Source organism: Arachis stenosperma, chromosome 3, assembly GCF_014773155.1.
Source record: "Arachis stenosperma cultivar V10309 chromosome 3, arast.V10309.gnm1.PFL2, whole genome shotgun sequence".
Classification (NCBI taxonomy): domain Eukaryota; kingdom Viridiplantae; phylum Streptophyta; class Magnoliopsida; order Fabales; family Fabaceae; genus Arachis; species Arachis stenosperma.
In genome coordinates this window covers 155,096,611-155,110,576 of record NC_080379.1, presented here as the reverse complement: position 1 = coordinate 155,110,576, position 13,966 = coordinate 155,096,611, and the positions used below count along the sequence as shown (strand labels likewise).

General features: G+C 33.8%; 2 protein-coding genes across 2 annotated transcripts; both read right to left on the bottom strand.

Annotated features, from left to right (window-relative positions):
- Positions 1 to 8: 8 nt before the first annotated feature.
- Positions 9 to 3,375, bottom strand: LOC130966969 (uncharacterized). The gene is made up of 5 exons (XM_057891790.1): positions 3,176 to 3,375; positions 2,673 to 2,938; positions 708 to 1,925; positions 324 to 594; positions 9 to 267 (listed from the first exon to the last, which is right to left on the bottom strand). The coding sequence occupies exons 1-5, from the start codon at positions 3,373 to 3,375 to the stop codon at positions 9 to 11; spliced, it is 2,214 nt and encodes a 737-aa protein (XP_057747773.1).
- A 3,236-nt stretch (positions 3,376 to 6,611) lies between these two features.
- On the bottom strand, positions 6,612 to 9,305 carry LOC130966968 (uncharacterized). The gene is made up of 10 exons (XM_057891789.1): positions 9,237 to 9,305; positions 8,826 to 8,930; positions 8,169 to 8,380; positions 7,932 to 8,048; positions 7,713 to 7,834; positions 7,545 to 7,623; positions 7,312 to 7,444; positions 7,022 to 7,176; positions 6,779 to 6,908; positions 6,612 to 6,671 (listed from the first exon to the last, which is right to left on the bottom strand). The coding sequence occupies exons 1-10, from the start codon at positions 9,303 to 9,305 to the stop codon at positions 6,612 to 6,614; spliced, it is 1,182 nt and encodes a 393-aa protein (XP_057747772.1).
- Positions 9,306 to 13,966: the final 4,661 nt, after the last annotated feature.

Below are 13,966 nucleotides of genomic sequence, written 5' to 3'. Positions count from 1 at the left end.
ATATCACGTTACGTCTTATCGAGCGCTTCAAATGCCAATTTGTTAGTCATCGGTGCCTCATCCCAAATAATCAAATCGGCCATTCGGATTACCTCAGCTTTTGCACTATCCTTCTTAATCTTACAAACAGTATCTTCAGTCAGCTCAACAGGAATATTGAACATAGAGTGAGCCGTCTTACCACCAGGTAACAACAGAGAAGCAATACCACTAGAAGCAACGTTTATAACAATCCTTTTCTCAGATCGTAATCTAGCCGACAAAACCCTGTATAAAAAAGTTTTTTCAGTGCCACCAAACCCATACACAAAAAGAATCTATGCCTCTTATTCGAAACGCAATCAATGATTTTATCGTAGACCACCCTCTGTTCTTCATTTAACTTTAACACATTTACATCATGCTCACGAGTCAAAGAAACTGTGTCATACTGCAACTCACGCAGCAGCATCAAGTTGCTAAATTGAGAGACTAAAGAGTTATTAGGAACCGGCATGTCAGCATAATTTCTCAATGATTTTCCATTACTCTGCAATAGTTTCTCAATCTCCAACAAAAAAAATGTTTGCAACTCATCCTGACTCATCGTTAGATCTATGTTTAACGATAATTAATAAATATTAGCACGATAATATAATTTCTGCACTGTCTGTGTCCGTGTGTGACTGCTTGTCATATAATAAAATCACCATGAATAAAATTCTTACCAGGATATTGCAGCTCATGCCTTCTGCGATAAAGAATATCATCAGACAAATAAGCCCAAGTTTGTTCCCAAACTGACAGAGGCCTTCCCATGGAACCAGATAGTAACAACATCACAAAAGGCTTCCTTAGCTGTGTAGCGGACGCTACCTCGGCGACTTCCTTAATAGTAGAAACATACTCCTTATCATCTATCAAGAATCCCATGGCAGAACATGCCTCCTGAAATGTATCATAAGTAACACCATTCACGGTTCTTATACTTCGAAAACTGGTACAACCTCTCTGCACATTCAAAAGCATCCGCATATAGAAAAGTTCACCAGATGAGGGATGAGCAAAACTCAATCTTCCAATTGAGAATCCCCTCTGTCTCGGCTTCCACTCCCTACTGTTCGAACAATAGACAAATTTTCCTGGATATTCAACATATGTTAAAGACCGCCCATCCGAAAATCGCCTGTTGGCCATCATCCAACCCGTAAACATCGTTAGCAAATCTTTGTTGCGCAAATAAATATGAGTAGTGATATCAGCATCATCGAATACAACATGCTGCTGGTTCGGCAACTGAAAAGTCAACCTCTGTACTGACGGCCATCTATGATGAATATCATAAGCAAAAATTCTCCACATGGATTCAGACGGTGATGAATAACGACAATCGTAATACTGTTTGATCTCATCAACCACCTGAGAAGATTCACCAACATGATATGTTTCTCTAACAGTTGCAGTCACCCGATCCGGACCCTTATTGATATACTTAAAAAGATACTTGTTGATGTTTGACTTGTTATAAAACTCAAGATTTATGTGAGCTTGATATTTCATTAACAGCTGTGGATTATAAGGCACAACAAATCTGTTGTCAATATCAACGTTGTTGATCTTCACTGTCACACCCATATTACGACGTCTATATATCGGATAGCCATCTTCATCAAAGCTCGTTTGATCAACGAATCTTTTCGGATAAAATTTTGAGCACTTACCATCTTTCATGCAAGGAGAACTCGGTCTAAGTCGACCATAGGGACCATGGATCATGTACTTGGTGACGACATTATAAAGAGCTGGAAATTTGAGGGGATTGGGTAGCTCGGCACATATGAATTCATCAACAATTTCAACACTTTGTAAGTTGCTTTCCTCGTTAAGCCATAGTAACATGTGTGCATGTGGTAGACCTCTTTTTTGAAACTCAATAGTATACATACCTAAAAAATACAAAAGCATCATTAAGAAGCCAGACAATAACATGTCCGAGCACAACAGACAAAAATTGAAATGCCAAGCGAGAAATAACATACCTGCACTAAGTGAACCAAAAAACACACCTTCCTTGAGATTGCTTAGAAGGCATTTTAACTTAGCATGAAAAACACGGCAAGAGATATCAGGACGATCAACGATGGGAATTCGCTATCGCTCTGTGAATCGCTGAAATTCAGGCCAATTTGGATTACACGTAATAGTAAGGAATAAATCTGGATAGCCAAAATATTTACAGATTGCCATCGCATCCTGACAACGATTAAACATATAACGTCTACCACCAGTGAACAAAGAAGGCAAGATGACTCGTGTCCCAATTGAAGAAGCTTCGTCATTACCACGACGCATAGCCTTTTCTATTCCTTAAAGCACTTCTCCTCTAATTGTACTTTGCTTCATTCTAATCTCATACAACCTCTGGGACTCAATCATGGTGAAATAGTCAACAACAAATTATTGAAATAATCGCCTACACTTGTGAATAATTCCATCTTCTTGCTCCCTAATCTGCAGACGAAAACATATGAATTCCCTGAGAGAAACCCTTGTTCTCCTTCCAGGGACATATCCCTCCTGTTGACCTCGATAAAGAATATTCAACTGGTAACCATCCTCACCATATGAAAACAACAATGGATACTATAAAGGCCAATACAGAGCATGAGTTTCATAGATACGTTACAACTGACCAGCAGTAGATCGAACAATAATGTCACAACCATGATCCGACGAATCAAAATCTCCAACAATCAGAGCAGCAACTTCATCACAAGAGGGAGTATTGTAAGTTCTTCGATCAACTTTCCTATGCGAATACAACTTCAAAGAGAAGATCTCGGATGGATGACACTGATAGAATTCTCTGACTCTTCGAAATGACTGTGCTATGACATTATGAGTATCGATCATTTGTAATAACTCAGTTATCAATTCTTTATCTATCTCAGATGTTTGCCTAAAATAAATATACATTAACCACAAAAATATATTTAAAAACCACACAGAATACAATTTCGATATGTTTTGATACATCATTATAAGTCAAAAATGATTAATAACGCATTATAATGGGAATGAAATACAATATAACTATGCAATGACAGATATAAACGTGTTTTTCAATGCAAATAACATTAAAAAATCAGGGAAATAAAATAAAAAAACTTAACAACAAAACTTTAAATACACATACCGAAAGATTCTCTGCCTATGCATTATCTCATGCTGAGTGTCATATATATATAATTGTGCAAATTTAGGCTTCTGACCAGGATCCGGGAGCAAACTTCCAATCCGATGATAATTTTGACCAGTTATTATAAATTGCGGTGGACCACTCCCATCATTCACTGAATCCAAAACCTTACCACCAAGAGACGTGAAGGCAAACATAATGTTATAAGATCGAATATTTTTTTGGAAATACAAACTCTTCCTATCATGTCCATTAATCAAATTATATAGCAGATCTAGGGGCTTTCAGAGATAAGGTAACTGAATATTCCCTTTTGAGCAATAAATAGTAAAAACAGCACGATTAATTGTATAGTCTCTTTCAACATGTTCTGATAACTAGAAACACGCCCCATATATTGAACATTCATAGCTAGGATCACCAACATCAAGACAACCTGGTAAAGATAAAGGAGAAAAAAACATGCATAACAATAAAAAAAAAAATTTATCTCAATTAGATGGCATGAAATAGATTCAACATAAAATGAATAAACCATTAGCTTACTGATATAATATATAATAAATACTTGACTCATTTAAATTTTGTCAAAAGAATATATCACAAAATATTATTTCTATTTTACACTGCCTGAATAATATCTCATCACGGAAGCACAATAGAATCTTTTAAAACTAAGTAAATAAGATTTCTATTTGACTATTCTTGAATAATAGATTATTTAAGAAAGAAAGCGTACCTTGCATCTCACTTTGCAAGAACAGAGGATGATCAATAATAGAACCAACTTGACTGAATGAATTTATCGAAGGATCATATATTTCTGATTGGTCTATATCATCCATTTTAATTTAAGATAACAACACAAATTTATGTAAATATATATTTCACAACCAAACATAAAAAAAAGTTAATGATGAAATAAGAAATCAATTAATTATTTAATAATCAGCATGCAAATTGAACATTAAAAATGTAATAAACTACAAAAATCAATCTGAATTAGCATTGATTTATTAAATAACTAAATATAAATAAAGCTTAATGCACATTCAAGAACAGTTTAATTTTTTTAATGTTAGAATAGACTTTGTTTCATTATTTTAATCACTCATACTAATTGTCTAGGTTGCAATTAAATAACCTAAATCACTATTAGAATCATTTTGTATTTTTTTAGACTTTAATCGCTCTATTGCTCCATAGAATCCTGCAAAATTTTTAACCAAGTGCGTATATTTTTTTTTCTACTATCAAGGGAGGCATAATAAAATATTTTTATTAACCTCTAGTACTTGTGTATGTTTGAAACAACAATATAAATTAAACATATATACTGATCTAAATCATTCCATAGAAAAATTTATAACAGTGTAAAAAAAACAATAATAAAACAACAAACCAATCTATTATTAGATATAAATCCAAAGAATTTAAAATATAATTTAACAAAAACAAAATTGAACAGGGATAAAATACTTAAAGATATTATTATACCTGACAAGATAAGATTTGAACTCTGATTAACATTTTGGGACACATCAACAAAATTTTCTAAAAAATATAAATAAACAAAAACATTGGAAACATATAAAATAAACAGATAAATTTTTAGAAACACAAAGATTAATTAAAAAAATATAGGTAGAGCAAAAAAAATTACCCATATAATCATTAAAAGAGAGAGCAGGCATCGAGGAATCGAGGACCTCTAAAACATTAAAAAACAAAAGAAAATTACAAAAGATTCCCATAGATATAAAATCACTGAAAAATGGAACATAAAACACTAAAAATATCACGAAAGTCAATTTAGTACTTACCTCTTACATTTCGATGGTGACTTTGTGTTCGCTTTCTTTTCAAAGAATTTCGCCTATATTCTCTAGCACGAACAGAATTATGAGACATCTTTGTTACTCGTACTAAAGAAAACAAGAGGTTGAAACATAAATCGCAAAAACTACTCCTAATTCATTGCCCAAAAGACATCCACATTGTTAAGTTCCTATAAGCAAGAGGTAAAAAAAAGTGGGGGGTTGAGTGGGAAGAGAACTTGTGAAACACACCAACAAAGAACTTATACAACCATGCACACCTTTGATAACGCAGAACATAAAAAAATAAAGTATTATAATTAACACCAATAATAGTGATAGTGATATACAAAAATAAAGAAATAAAAATAAGAACTGCCACATTTCATTAAAATAGTGATAGTGATATACACAATTACATATGGGTATCTCTCCTATGATAAGGAGGATTCCAAGATCTGATACATATCCTAGTATGTAACCTAAAGAGGGTACAACATTGAAAATGTGTCCAATCCCTAGCAAAGTCACTATTACAAAAGAAGGAGTTGATAATAGACATAGTTGGCAGATGACACTAGCTAACAGAAAAGAAAAACCCCTATATCTGACAATCTTATTTGTTGGACACAATCCAAAAAGGACAAATCAAAATACCATCCAGCCAGCATGATTATATTTCGATGTATTTGGAATCACAAGCCTTCCTAAACACTTGTAGATATACTATATAAACTACCTACACCTAAACACATCAGCTCAATTCCACACCTTAGATCAAACTCCATTAACCTTGGCAATCTTGAACCCACGCCCATCTGCATCAGCAGCCGCCTCTTCAAATTGGGGATTCAGATTCCTCTTGCCCTTGGAGGTGACAACATCATTTTCATGAATAAGCTTCTCTCCATATTTGGAAGGTGCATCAATAACGTGGGACAACACCTTCTATCACAAAGAAATTAACGAAAGGTATGAAAGTCAGTCAAGAAATACAAAATCCATTTAGAAACAACACACATAGGAAGGAGGAAAAAATATTATATAACAGCACCTGAGTTTCTTTTTCTTGTGAGTGAAGTAATATATCTAGTTCAGCAGAAAGATCATCACTAACAGTATCATTGTGGATGTTTTCTCATCTTTTCCATGTTCACCATTAATTAAGGAAGCAAACTTGGTCCTTCCGGAAACAGCAGGCTGCTTTCCAGCCAGAAAATCTATAAGAACTGGGGATTTATATAAAATCTCAGAAGACTTACCAGTAACTTTCTCACTTTTGATAAAATTCTTTGATGAAACCTTCTTAACACCAATATCCCCTTCTCCACAGGGAACAGATTTGTGTAAATCAGCCACCTATTCATATGCCACAAGAGTTTAAAAATACATAAGACCGTAAGGAAAATTCACCACAGCACAATAAATAAAAAAAGGAACAAAACATGAATTTACACAATCTAAGAATAATTATACTTATATCTAACCTTTTTTGGAGTAGACTCATCATCAGCATCATAATCGGAAAGCTCAAACATGGCAATAATGGTGGATCATCACATATTCTCCTAACTCGGAAAGTGCCATAAAATGTATCATGTGGCACACCTTTGTTATCAACCTTCAGCAGTAACTTCTTTCCAATGAGCCCTTGGAATAAGGGAGGATAAGTATCCCTACATACAAGCTATTTTGAAAATAATACATAACAAATACAGAGTTTAAATAACACATATCACATCCCATAAAGGGAACAATACACTAAAGAAAACTAAGAACATACACTTGCATCTCTTTGAACTTCGGTAAACAAATAAGCACATGATTTCTTAAGCAAATAAGATGCCTCACGATCAAAGAGAAGGAAAATACCCTCCCCACTATGATCTTCAACTGTTATTTTAATTTTAAATCTGCGGAGAAAAAAAGGAACACAATGATTCGGAATAAATAATACCAAGAAACATTATTTTCATAAACAATCCACAAGACAAAATGAAAAGACATTTTGAAAAAAATTTCTGACCTTGGAGTCACATTAGTTATGTGCTTGAAACAAAAATCATAGTAGTATGCACCATTTTGAGGATAGATACCCTTTCCACACATACAAGCAGAATACCACCAACCTCCATCCTCAACAATACCTTGGATTGTACCAAAAATGATAAAAGAACTCTCCTATGCAATCAGCATTTCAAAATTTGTTAAGAATATGAATGGAAAAACAGATCTGGAAATTGTTCTTTAATTTTTCTTTTAAGTTCATTTCTGTATAAAATAAATATAAACACAACTAACTCAAAAGAAGGCAACCTCATTGTTATCTTGAAGCTCTTCAATAGTGCATTTTCTAGTTAAACGCATGAAATCATCTTCCAAGGAGACAACTTTACCCTCATTTGAAATAAACAGTGGCTGGGTACCATTGACACCTTGCTCAACCATACTAAAAAAAATATATGCAAATACTTGTACTTGTTATTCCAGATTGGTTGTAAATAAAGAATACAATAAAAATCAACAAAATAAAACATCCTAACCTCTACCTGAATTCAATAACTTCAGGAAGATCAGGATTAAATAACATTTGAGTGGCATACATCATATTTTGAAGGCCTACTTGACCTACAGAGCAACATAGAAATAGTCTAGCAAAGTTTATTGCAGGCAACACCTAGAGTAGCAATGAGATGTACAGAAAAGAAACAGTTTACCCCTAAAGAACTTGACTTTAGCAAGTTGAATCACTACAACAGGCTGCTCCACATAGCCAGAGGCAAGGAAATGATTTACTTGATTAACATAGTCCCCAAACAATGCACATCGCATTGTAAGACTGAAACTCAAAACATGACAAAGGATCAAACAGAAAACAAGAAAAAAGATGACTAAAACATAAAGAGAAACCAGCAGAAATGACTCAATCAACATACTCTTTTGAACTTAATTCAAGCACAATCATTTTCACAATTTCCCCCTCTTTTGCATATTCTTTCTCTTCTCCCACTGAAGTTAAAAGGCCAATGACATCTATTCCAAATAAACACAACCTATTAAATATTGAAACCATTTGTTAAAAAAAACTTGAATAACAGCAAACCAAGAAGATAGACACACCAACTAAAAAATCATAATCTTGGGTCATGTTCAGCAGCTCAGAAAAAGAAAACATGTTGAAATAAGTCTTAGGGATAACATCTTCATCAACAGCTACAACAGTGGTTCGGTGAAGGAAAACCAATTTGAATTCATGAGAAGTTGCTCTATAACTACCATGATTTGACACAACAGTAAAGTATGCCATTCTATAAACTTGACCTTCAACTATATGATCCCTAAACCTATTGAGTGATTTCTTAACTATAGCTTGAATTTTTCCACACTGGAAATCCAACAAAAGAACGAAATTAGATCAGTGAAACACATTATTTAAAACTGAAAACTTAAAAAACAATAACTAAGACCATATTTAAAAGAGAAGCTAATAGGGTCTAATATGCTCATCAAGGAGAATCATCTCCATTGAGTTAGGAACATCATGATTCCCAAAAGAGGGTACAATCTAAAGCCTTAGAACCCTAACTTTCAGCCTCCAAGCCTCTCTAGGAGGATGCATCTTAGAAATCATATCAAATGGAGGAGGCATTGCAGAAAAAAAAAAAGAAACAAAGGAGGTAAATAGAGTTGATGAAATAGATCAAATGTAAACAGAAAAATTCTAATGTAGACAAAGCTTAGGAGGAAATAGAACAAAGCAGAATGTTTGTGCATTGAATGTGCATCACCAACCATCCTTTTATAGAAAAAATCAAGGGATTTAGGCTCACCTTTTTTAATTCAAATTGAATATGGAAAATGGAGGGAAAATAAAACATGGGTCCATATGCATCTCCATTCAATGCCATAGAGACAACTAATGAGAGCGGAAAAACCTGAACCAACACAAAAATAGCAAAAACAAGTGAAACTTTCAAGAAATCAAGAAATAGGGACCAAAAACTGAGATATCACACTATACCTACTACAGTGCACCTACATGTCATCACACCATAGGGAAGGCAGTCATCAACTACCCCAAACAATCATTGTACTCATGGCAATGAGACTTGGTAAATGTCTTAGGTAGAGATACATTGGAAACAGCAAAATGAATGGGAAAAAAAAGTATACAGAAACATCAATAAAAATCTGTCAATCACATCAACATTCAGGAAATGGGTGAGATTGAAACCTCATACCTTGATAATGATTGCCAAATTTCCAATGAAGAATAAATAGCACAACCTTATTATGTGTGCAGAAGACATTTTCATGGGAAGAGCAGCTGGTGGATAGATTTTTCTTTGGATAAAGAGATGTGCTAGTTAGATAAACAATACCATGGAGCCATTTTACTCGCACAAGGCCATTCTTTTCTCAGTGAACCTCTTAAATTCAGTCCAAAGAGCTGTATGTCCATCCAACAGCTGATATATAAAATAATGTTTACACAAAGAAAAAAATGTAATGCAATTCAGTTGAACTCAAAAAATAAATAAATGACCAGCAGACTATACATAAATTTCTGTCAATCACATAACCACGGATAGAATACATTAACCACAAAAATAATTCTTTGATAATGATTCTCACAACCCACATGTAACCAGCAATTCATTTTAGGTAAACTTAATGGATTTGATGGACATAGCTTAAAAAAAAGATTCATCAATGGCATTATTGAATCAGAATTGAAATGGGAATGCAAGACTTGAATAGGAGAGAATGGAATTGGGACGGAAAAACTTGAATGGGAGTGGCAAAAGCATATTCTTTTAAAACAGAAGCACACAAATTCATGACAATCAGCTCTACTTCTATGCAACAGGCGAAATATAAAGCACTCTTTGCATAACCAATAAAGAATTCAAATGCAAGTGAGTTGACTAACAAAAGCTTTCATCAAAATACAAATCAAAATGCAAAAAATCATGAAGAAGCTATCAATCAATTCCTATCAATCACATTATCACTCATCAAATAGACTACCTAGAAGAGAATTCCCTAGTAACACAAACAGTGGAGTGAGGCCATCTGATTGTGAGAAATCCACCTCCTTCCTATCAATCACATCACTACTGACTAAATAGATATAAAATGGAATGAAATTGACCTAAAATCAAAACATCAAAACATATAAATAAACAACCAGCAAGCTATACATCAATTTCTATCAATCACATCACCACCAATAGAACAGATTAGGTACAAAACCCATTCCCTCATCATGATTCACACAACCCAGATGCAACCACCAATTCACTTGATCTAAACTTGATAGATTTGTTGAATATACAGAAAATAAAAAATAAAAATAGATTCATGAAATTTTAATATTGCATTCAATGGGTCTACTCTCAATATAATTATGAGAGTGCTTCATAAAATTTGAAATCAAACATAAAATGAACGAACATGATCCTGAATACAGAAAACAATATAAAAACTAAATGGATTTGTTGAATATATACAAAGTAAAAGATTAAAAATACATTCATCAGTTGATATATAGGATTTAATGGTCTACTTTGGATATAATTAAATGAAGCACGCAAATGTATCACAATTAGTTCTACTTGTATGAAAGAGGCTCACCTTTTTTAATTCAAATTGAATATGGAAATGCAGGAAAAACAAAATATGAGTCCATATCCATCTCCATTCAATGCCATAGAGATAACTAATGAGAGGGGCAAAACCTGAACAAACACAAAAACAGCAAAAACAAGTGAAACTTTCAAGAAATCAAGAAGTAGGGACCAAATCACACCATACCTGCTACAGTGCACCTACATGTCATTTCACCATAGCGAAGGGAGTCATCAACTACCCCAAACAATCATTGTACTCATGGCAATGAGAGTTAGTAAATGTCTTAGGTAGGCATACATTGGATAAAGCAAATGAATGGGAAAAAAAGTATACAGAAATATCAATAAAAATCATGAAATTTTAATATTGCATTCAATGGGTCCACTCTCAATAAAATTATGAGAGTGCTTCATAAAATTTGAAATCAAACATAAAATGAAAGAACATGATTCTGAATACAGAAAACAATATAAAAACTAAATGGATTTGTTGAATATATACAAAGTAAAAGATTAAAAATAGATTCATCAGTTGATATATAGGATTTAATGGGTCTATTTTAGATATAATTAAATGAAGCACACAAATGCATCACAATTAGCTCTACTTGTATGAGAGAGTCTCACCTTTTTGAATTCAAATTGAATATGGAAATGCAGGAAAAACAAAATATGACTCCATATCTATTTCCATTCAATGCCATAGAGACAACTAATGAGAGGGGCAAAACCTGAACTAAAACAAAAATAGCAAGAACAAGTGAAAGTTTCAAGAAACCAAGAAATAGGGACCAAATCACACCATACATGCTACAGTACACCTACATGTCATTTCACCATAGGGAAGGCAGTCATCAACTACCCCAAACAATCATTGTACTCATGGCATTGAGAGTTAGTAAATGTCTTAGTTAGGTGATGAGCGGATATTTTATACGCTTTTTGGGGGTAATTTCATGTAGATTTTAGTATGTTTTAATTGGTTTTTAGTAGAATATTATTGGTTTTTAGGCAAAAATTATATTTTTGGACTTTACTATGAGTTTGTGTGTTTTTCTGTGATTTCAGGTATTTTCTGGCTGAAATTGAAGGAGCTGAGCAAAAATCTGAGTTAGGCTGAAAAAGGACTGCTGATGCTGTTGGATTCTGACCTCCCTGCACTCGAAATGGATTTTTTGGAGCTACAGGAGTTCAATTGGCGCGCTCTCAACGGCGTTGGAAAGTAGACATCCAGGGCTTTCCAGCAATATATAATAGTCCATACTTTGCGCGAAGATAGACGACGTAACTTGGCGTTGAACGCCAAGTACATGCTGCTGTCTGGAGTTAAACGCCAGAAACACGTCATGATCCGGAGTTGAACGCCCAAAACACGTCATAACTTGGAGTTCAACTCCAAGAAAAGCCTCTACTCGTGGATAGCTTTAGTCTCAGCCCCAGCACACACCAAGTGGGCCCCAGAAGTGGATTTCTGCACCAATTATCTTAGTTCACTCATATTCTGTAAACCTAGGTTACTAGTTTACTATTTAAACAACTTTTAGAGAATTATTTTGTACCTCATGACATTTTTTCAGATCTGAGTTACATACTTTTTGACGGCATGAGTCTCTAAACTCCATTGTTGGGGGTGAGGAGCTCTGCAGCGTCTCGATGAATTAATACAATTCCTTTATTTTCCATTCAAACACGCTTGTTCTTATCTAAGATGTTCATTCGCGCTTAATTATGGAGAAGGTGATGATCCGTGACACTCATCACCTTCCTCAATCCATGAACGTGTGCCTGACAACCACCTCCGTTCTACATCAGATTGAATGAGTATCTCTTAGATTCATTACTCAGAATCTTCGTGGTATAAGCCGGATTGATGGCGGCATTCATGAGAATCCGGAAAGTCTAAACCTTGTCTGTGGTATTCTGAGTAGGATTCTGGGATTGAATGACTGTGACGAGCTTCAAACTCCTGAAGGCTGGGCGTTAGTGACAAACGCAAAAGAATCAATGGATTCTATTCCAACCTGATTGAGAACCGACAGATGATTAGCCGTGCTGTGACAGAGCATAGGAACGTTTTCACTGAGAGGATGGGAAGTAGCCATTGACAACGGTGACACCCTACATAGAGCTTGCCATGGAAGGGACTTTGCGTGTGGAAAAGGATTTCAAGGAAGAGTTGAAGTTCAGAGGACAAAGCATCTCCAAAACTCCAACATATTTCTCATTACTGCACAACAAGTAACGCTTTTATTCTCTTTTATTTTTCCAATCTAATAATTCCAACTGATAATTTTAATTAATATCCTGACTAAGAATAATAAGATAAACATAGCTTGATTCAAACCAATAATCTCCGTGGGATCGACCCTTACTCACGTAAGGTATTACTTGGACGACCCAGTGCATTTGCTGGTTAGTTGTGCGGATCACAAATTCGTGCACCAAGTTTTTGGCGCCGTTGCCGGGGATTATTCGAGTTTGAACAACTAAAGATTTATTTTATTTCTTAGATTAGGAATAATTTATTTTTATTGTTATAGAGTCATTAAATCTTGATAGGATAGTTTCTTTTCAAAAATTTCTTTTCAAAATTTATTATTTTTCTTAATTAATTGCTAATTTTCGTGAGTTTAGTGTCTTGTTCTAAGTTTGGTGTCAATTGCATATTTTATATTTTTTTTTTAAAAAAAAAATTTCGACTTGTGTTCTTTATTCTTCATTGATCTTCAAGTTGTTCCTGTTTATTTTTCTTGTTTGATCTCAAGTTTTTCTTGTTTTGTGTCTTTTCTTGTTTTTCTTGTGCTTTTTCAAAACATTAACTTTCAAAAATTTATATTTTTATCCATAAATATGATACATTTTTAAAAATCAACATTGAAGTTACTGCCCAATTGGCTGGAGCATTGGTAGTTGTTCTTGATAATTGGGTATCTTCTTTAGAATCTTTTTCAAAAATAATTTTCTTTGATTGAATCTTGTGCCAAACTCTAAGTTTGGTGTTTTCTTGTTGATCTTTCTTTAATTTTCGAAAATTTATCTTGGTTTTCTAAAAATTTTAAGTTTGGTGTTCTTTCTTTTGTTCTTGGTGTTCTTGTGAATCTTCAAGGTGTTCTTGAGTCTTTCTTGTGTTTTGATCTTAAAATTTTTAAGTTTGGTGTTCCTTAGTGTTTTCCCTCCAAAATTTTCGAAAATAAGGAGCATTGGATCTAAAAATTTTAAATCTTGTGTCTTTTGCATATTTTTCTCTTTCCTCATAAAAATTCAAAATTCAAAAAAAAAATATATACTTTCTAACTAATTTTGAACTACATTTTTTTCGAAAATTTTATATAAAAATT